Genomic DNA, 8,179 nt, shown 5'->3' on the forward strand with positions numbered 1-8,179 from the left:
GAAAATACTCAGTTGTTCCATATAAATTTCCTCATTTAGGTCTTCAGTTTTTAAAAATAGTTTTTAAATCAATTTGATAAATATGCAAATAAAAAATTGCAGCCATAAAAATTAAAAGTTTAATGGATGTAATTCTAGTTATCAGAGAAAAAAATATCAAAAAATTATAGGCCTTCATGTTGCTTAAACATTTATCAACTAATCTAGCCTTATATGTATCAATAAATCCATTTAGTTTCAAAAAAAATTGTAAGACCCATTTGTAATCAATTTATTTACAACCCGGTGATAAATCACTTAACTGATTGCCCACAGAGGGGACTAACAACCTACATGGCTAGTAGTTCTGGGACTATGGGTACGCTAAAACCTAGTGTAACTCGGTATTATTCTACTCCAATGAATTCTGTAAATGAACAGATTTTATCTAAATTTCTGTAAATAATGGAAAGCTCAAAACTAAACATGAAAACTGAGAATGCAACAATTAATCTGGTAATTATGCGTTTATAACTGAGACATGTATATCTGAAGTGTTTGAAATATATGACCTAGAATATGTAATTCAAGAACTAAAGAAATACAGAGCTAGGATTCTTAAATTAATGTGATAATCTGAGTAATAACATGATAATCTAATTTGGAACATATATATAATATAAGTTCTAACAATGTTCTAGAAAACCTAGGTTTAATCATGATAAGAGAATCAAGAACCTGACTGAAAATAGGGACCCAATGGGTGAAAGGAACCCACAAGTGAAAGCCCACATACCAGGTGATGAAATCCATGGAAAAATACTTAAGTTTTGGGGCTGGAACTGCTGGATCTTGTGGTCTTCTTGAACTAGGGTTCTTGAGCTTTTTTTCTCCTCTCCTTCTTCTAATTTTCTAAGTTTTGATTTAATGATTTGACTTGGATATGTTTTAATTATGTTTCTAGGATTAAAATCAATAAAATATGATGATTTAGGGTCAAAATGACGTAACATAGGGTTTAAACGCAGTGGGAAAGGACAAAAAGACCCTTGGGAAGGTTGTTGTTGGGCCTCACGACGGCCAGGACTGACGGTCCTTCGTGCACCCGATGCCCCGTCGTTGGGTCCGTCAGAGGACCTGTTTGACAGGCCTATACTAAAATGGGCATAAATATTTACTTGGAGGTCTTATATTAGCAAGGATGGTGGCTATGGAAAGATAAGTCAATTATCTATCTGTGGGTAAGTCATGGGGGACCTAATTCATTTTGTGCTAAGAGTTATGATCATTTAAAGTTGACCCAACTGCATTTCTCCTTAACTGGCTGCAAATTTTCCCACCTTTGTCAAACCTACGGACCGTAGGTCCACCTACGAACCATGCTGGTCATCCATAGCTCGTGTCAAAGAGTGGTTGAAGGGATTCTTGATCGACGGTCACGGACTAGGGACCGTCGTTTGACCTACGGACTGTAAGTCCATCAACTATCCAAGACAACACCAATTTTTCTAGGCTGAAATATTTGGGAGTTTCTAATCCTAGCAACGGTTGTGCAGGACGGACCGTGGTTCAGGCTACGGTAAATCGATGCCACCGTTAGTAGCACCTGCAGAGTTTTCTGAAAAACTAATTTTTGGTCTATTTTGTCTACAGGGTGTTACATTATCTCCCCCTTGGGAACATTCATCCTCGAATGACGACTAAACTAGCTGAAATAGAGGGAGAGATGCAAACCCCACTACTAAACATTGAGAACTGAATTCTGACTGAATTGAGTTATGAGTACATGCAATTACACTAAAAATGAAAGTACAAACTGAGGGAACATTATTCTAAAACTGAATTTACGCATGAATGACTTTAAAATTGAAGAGTATCTATAACCTCAAGCTGGAGTGGAATCGGAATGAAAAAGGAAGGGATACTTGGCTTTCATGGCTGCTTCTGCTTCCCAAGTAGCTCCCTCTACGGACTGACTCCTCCACAAAACCTTGACTGAAGCGACTTCTCTGTTTATCAAACTTCCAACCTGACGGTCAAGAATCTCAACAGGTACATCCTTATAAGAAAGACTATCTTTCACCGCCACACTCTCTAATGGCACTATTGAGGCTTGGTCACTCACGCCCTTCATCAAGAGTGAGATGTGGAAGACCGGATGCAATGCTGCTAATTTTGCTGGCAACTCTAACTCATATGCCACCTTGCCAATCCTTTTTAGTATCTTGTAAGGGCATGCTTATCTAGGGCCAATCTTCCCTTTCTTTCCATATTTCATCACCCCTTTCATAGGTGAGACTTTCAGAAAAACTCAATCATCAACTTGGAACTCTAGTTCCCTTCTTGTTACATCTGCATAAGATTTCTTACGACTTTGGATTGTCTTAAGTCTCTCTCTGATGAGTTGCACTTTCTCCATAGCTTAAAGGAGTGAATCTGTCCCTATCAAAGCTTTTTCACCTACTTCAAACCAACCAACAAGAGATCTACATCTACGCCCATATAAAGCCTCATAAGGGACCATCAAAATGCTGGAAGGGTAGCTAATATTGTAGGAAAACTCAATAAAAGAAAGGTGATCATCCCAACTACCTTTGAAATCGATCACATAAGCTCTCCACATATCCTCTAAGGTCTTAATGGTACGCTCTGCCTGCCCATCTGTATGTGGATGAAATTCTGTACTAAGGTTAACTTGAGCACCAAGACCTTTTTGAAATGACTTATAGAAATGAGAGGTAAACTGAGGACCTCTATCTGAGATGATAAACAAAGGAACCCCATGCAACCTCACAATTTAAGTAAGGTAAAGCTTGGCATAGTCCTCTGCCGAATATGTAGTATTGACCTCCAAAAAGCGAGAGACTTAGTCATCCTATCAACAATCACCCAAATTGAGTCATACTGTCTGCGAGTACGAGGTAACCCTATGACGAAATCCATATTGATCACATCCCACTTCCAAGTAGGAATATCGATCCCTTGAGTCATAACTCCTGCTTTCTAATGCTCTACCTTGACTTGGTGGAAATTGGGGAACTTACTCTCAAAGTCTGTTGTATCCCTCTTCATGCCATTCCACCAAAAGACTTTGCCCAGATCGTGTTACATCTTAGTGGCACCTGGATGAATAAAATACATGTAGTTATGAGCTTCAGCAATAATATGCTGCCTCTACTCTCCCACATCAGGAACACACAATCTACCTTGGTAGCGAAGTACAACATCTCCCCCTTGGGAGAAAACCTCCACTCCCTGATTGTTGACTGCACCCTATAGTCCAAGGAAGATCAGATCACTCTGTTGCTTTTTCTTAACCTCCACTACCAAAGACGATTCTGCCCCATTCTGAACTGTTACACCGCTGTCTAATATGCTCATAAGGCGAACTCCCAAGTGAGCAAGCCTATGAACATCCTTCACTAGCTCCTTTCTTTTTTCCTCAACATGGGCTATACTACCCATATATAATCTATTAACAGCATCGGCCACTACGTTCGCCTTTCCAGGATGATAATGCAGACTCATATCATAATCATTAAGGAACTCAAGCCATATCCTCTGGCGAAGATTCAAATCTTTCTGGGTGAACACATACTGAAGCCTCTTATGATCGGTGAACACATCTATATGAACACCATACAAGTAGAATCTCCATATCTTGAGTGCAAACACCACTGCTGCAAGTTCGAGGTCATGAAATGGAAAGTTCTTCTCATGCACCTTAAGCTTTCTATAGGCATAAGATATAACCTTATCTCTTTGCATCAACACACAACCAAGGCCAACTCTAGATGCATCACAATAGATCACATAACCATCTGAACCCTCTGGTAGAGTCAAGACAGGAGCTGTAGTCACTATTGTTTTCAATTCTGTGAAGCTTTTGTCACAATCATCTGACCATTGGAACTTGACCATCTTTTGAGTCAACCTAGTCAATGGTGAGGCTCTGGATGAAAATCCTTCCACGAACCTTCTGTATTAACCTGCTAGACCTAAGAAACTTATGATATCTTTAGCAGAGGTAGGTTTGGGCCATTATTTCACTACTTCTATCTTTTGTGAATCTACACAGATCCCTAGAATCAATGTTACTAAGGAAAGCAATGGATTGTAACCAAAACCCACATTTACTAAACTTAGGAATAATTGGCGATCTTTGAGAGTCTGCTGACGATATCATCAATGAAGATGATAATGAACAAGTCTAAGTACTATTTGAACACTCTGTTCATCAAATTCGTGAAAGTTGTAGGAGCATTGGTTAGTCCAAATGACATAACTACAGATTCATAAGGACCATACCGAGTTCTGAAGGCTTTTTTCAAAATGTCATTGTCTTTGACTCTAAGCTGATGATAACCCGATCTGAGGTCTATCTTTGAGAAATGACAAGCACCCTGAAGTTGGTCAATAAAGTCATCAATCCTGGGGATGGGATACTTATTCTTGATTGTGACCTTGTTTAACGGTCTATAGTCAATGCACATTCTAAAAGAACCATCTTTCTTCTTTACGAACAAAACTGGTGCACCCCATGGTGAAATACTAGGTCTGATGAAACCCTTATCTAAAAGGTCTTTCAACTGCTCTATTCCTTAAGCTATGCTAGAGCCATTCTGTAAGGAGGAATAGAAATAGGCTGGGTATCTGGAAGGAGATCAATTCTGAAGTCGATTTCCCTTTTGGGAGGAACCCCGGGAATATCTTTTGGAAATACTTCTGGAAATTCACAAACTACTGGAACTGACTCAAGAGATGGGGTTTCAAGGATAGAATCCTTAGCCCGAACTAGATGATAGAGATAACACTTAGATATCATCTTTCTGTCCTTAAGGTAAGAAATAAATCGACCCATAGGCACTAGGCTACTACCCTTCCATTCTAAGATTGGTTCATCTGGAAACAGAAAAACGAACAATCCTAGTTCTACAATCGACTGAGGCATAACATGAGTGTAACAAATCCATACCTAGAATGACATCGAAGCTACCATTTCTAACTCTACTAAATCTGCTGAGGTGAGTTTCTGAGAGACTATAAAAGGGCAATTCCTGTATACACGTCTAGCTATAACTGGGTCATCGACTGGAGTAGAGACTGAAAAGGGTTCTGAGAGAGTTTCTGGACTAACACTGAATTCGACTGCTATACTGAGTTACGAAAGACAAAGTCATGTCTTTTGTCTTTTTACTAAGTGAACCATGTGTGAGTCACATCCTTGAGTTTGTAGGATGACAATCTCACCTATCACTACGAGTTACTGATATCACACAAAATATTTTCTTGACCTTATTAATGAACTTCGGTGGGTCCTTACCAATTTGTGATCCTTAATACATAGGCAGATTCATCTGAACTAAATCACAAACTCTGCATTGTTCTTGTTGGTTATACTCTGAGCCATAAGCTGAATTGGGATTCTAAATATCTGCATTTGAACTTCATTATCTGGTACTAGAGTAACTGCGTTAGCATTGCGTGGATTAGCATAACATGCCTAAGCTCTATGAGAAGGCATGATTTAAGCGCATAACGATAGATTAGAAAGAAGATTAAACCAACGCACGATAAGAATATCAAGAAAGTGAAGTTTTCCTAAAACACTTCATAGCCTCCCTCTTATTAGATGTGGTACACTTCACACCCAGGAATAGGACTCTACTTAGTGTGGCTTTTTCAGACATCCTAGGACTCTTGAACCTAGTGCTCTGACACTAATTTTTGTCACGCCCCGAGGTACCCCTGAGACACGGACACGGAACCTAGGACCACAAGTGATCCAAATCTATCCCTACTGACATGATCATGAGCATACGAATGATAATAAACAGTTGCGGAAGCTAAATCATACTTCAAATGAAAAGATGGGGAATACCCCATATTCTATAACTAAGATATTTGAAAACAATGAGTTTAATACAAAAGAAATATTAACTCAATACTAAGCTAAGTCTAACTATGTTTTAAAATAGCCTCTAAACTAGACTAGAAATACTGGGACAAACCCCCAGCAAAAACTAGCCAAAACTGAAACTGAATGACTAAAGACTGAAATGAAACTCATGACTATTGTCCTCGTAGAATGAGGACTCATTACTGAATCTGTTGAACTGGAGATCGAGAAATCGATCTATGCGTGATCTGGATGCTGAGAACCAAAATCTACATCACAAGAAGATGTAGCTCACGTATGAGTCAGTACTTGAAAGGTACGGAGCATGTAGGATAGAGTAAAGTTGAAATAAAACATAACTGAACAAGCACAAAAACAACTATAATGATCTGAACGTGATGTGCTGATTTCTAAGCTAACTGGATGTAATGACCAATTTATGACATGCTGAAAAACTTAATTCTGAATATACTTATAAATGGTTAATGCAGAGAGTTTGACTGAACTCTGGGAGCTACTAATAACCAATAATAAAACCACATGAGCTAAATGTGGAGTTCGATGTATACGCCTCATCAAGAGGACCCAATATACCCTGCCAAAGGTATAAAGGCATGATGGCGTGATCACTTAACTGATTGCCCACATAGGGTACTTACAACCTATAAGGCTAGTAGTTCTGGGACTATTGGGTACGCTAAACACTAGCCCAACTCGGTATAATGATACTCCCAATGAATTCTGTAAATTAACTTATTTTATCTGAATTTATGTAAATACTAGATTGCTTGTAAACTGAGAATGCAACAATTAATTTGGTAATTATACATTTATAAATGAGGCATGTATATCTGAAGTGTCTGAAATATATAACCTAGCATATGTAATTCAAGAACTAAAGAAATACAAAGCTAGGGTTCTGAAACTCATGCGAGAATCTGAGTAATAACATGATAATCTGATTTGGAACATATGTTTAATAAATTCATGAAGTTCTAACAATGTTCTAGAAACCCTAGGTTTAATCATGATGAGAGAGTCAAGAACCTGACTGAAAACTAGGGACCCAACGGGTGAAAGGAACCCACTAGTGAAATCCCACATACCTGGTGATGAAATCCACAGAAAAATATTTATGTTACGGGGCTGGAAGTGCTGGGGCGTTCTTGAACTAGGGTTCTTGAGCTTTTTATCTCCTCTCTTGCTTCTAATTTTCCAAGTTTTTATTTAATGATTTGACTTGGATATGTTTTAATTATGTTCCTAGGTTTAAAATTAATAAAATATGATGATTTAGAGTCAAAACAACGTAACTTAGGGTTTAAACTGAGTGGGAAAGGTCAAAAAGACCCTTGGGAAGGTTGCTGTCGAGCCTCACGACGGCCAAGACTGACAATCCGTCGTGCGCCCGACGCTCTGTCGTTGGGTCCGTCGTGAGGGCCTGTTTGACAAGCCTATAATGAAAAGGGCATAACTGTTTACTCGGAGGTTTGATTTTATCAAGGACGGTGGCTATGGAAAGATAAGTCAATTATCTATCTATGGGTAGGTCATGGGGGACCTAATTGAATTTGTGCTAAGATTTATGATCATTTTAATTTGACCGAACTGCATTTCCCCTTAACTGGCTGCAAATTTTCCCACCTACGGTCATACCTACGGACCGTAGGTCCACCTACGAACCATGTTGGTCATCCATAGCTCTTGTCAGAGAGTGGTTGAAGGGAGTCTTTTTTGATGGTCACGGACTACGGACCGTCGTTTGACCTACAGACCTTAAGTTCGTCCGTCGTCCAATACTTAACCTATTTCTCTAGGCTGATATTTTTGGGAGTTTGTGATCCCATCGAAGGTTGTGTAGGACGAACCGTGGTTCAAGCTACGGTCCGTCGATGCCACCGTTGGTAGCACCTGCTGACATTTTTGGAAAAACAAATTTATGGTCTGTTTTGGCTATGGGGTGTTACACATAAACTATATTTGCGCTGTAGGATCTAGTAAGTGATATCATCTAAAATTCTAGCACGATGTTATTTTTCTACTTTGTCAAGGTAGAACACCTTTCCTTGGGGTAAGGTTCTACAACACCAAATTCCATGTTTAGCACCATGGTCTTAGTGTCCATTAGGGATATTGTTTCCCTAATGTAAATCGGACGAAAGAAGTATAGTAAGGACCCTAACAAGGATAACATAAGGGAATTTGCTTAGTGTAGGTGAGGATATGAGACTTTACCTATGCATTGCACGAGTAGCTCTTGAAGGGAGTTCTACGAAGGTTTTCTAATATATATGATCATGT

At 39.0% G+C, this 8,179-nt stretch overlaps 1 protein-coding gene across 1 annotated transcript; it reads right to left on the reverse strand.

Annotated features, from left to right (window-relative positions):
* Window positions 1-1,864: 1,864 nt before the first annotated feature.
* Window positions 1,865-3,900, reverse strand: LOC138337507 (uncharacterized). Its single transcript, XM_069287422.1, has 5 exons — window positions 3,655-3,900; window positions 3,298-3,540; window positions 3,186-3,252; window positions 2,444-2,688; window positions 1,865-2,107 (listed from the first exon to the last, which is right to left on the reverse strand). Exons 1-5 carry the CDS (start codon window positions 3,898-3,900, stop codon window positions 1,865-1,867), a joined length of 1,044 nt encoding a protein of 347 aa, XP_069143523.1.
* Window positions 3,901-8,179: the final 4,279 nt, after the last annotated feature.

This window comes from Solanum lycopersicum, chromosome 7 (genome assembly GCF_036512215.1).
Source record: "Solanum lycopersicum chromosome 7, SLM_r2.1".
Classification (NCBI taxonomy): Eukaryota; Viridiplantae; Streptophyta; class Magnoliopsida; order Solanales; family Solanaceae; genus Solanum; species Solanum lycopersicum.

Excerpts from the sequence above, each read along its gene's own strand:
- LOC138337507 (XM_069287422.1), bottom strand. The coding sequence starts at position 3,900 with ATGGTCAAGTTCCAATGGTCAGATGATTGTGACAAAAGCTTCACAGAA. Across the intron at positions 3,253-3,297 it reads AATCGTCTTTGGTAGTGGAG|GGTGCAGTCAACAATCAGGG; the intron begins GTTAAGAAAAAG and ends CTTGGACTATAG. Across the intron at positions 2,108-2,443 it reads CTCTTGTTGGTTGGTTTGAA|GGCGTGAGTGACCAAGCCTC; the intron begins GTAGGTGAAAAA and ends CTCTTGATGAAG.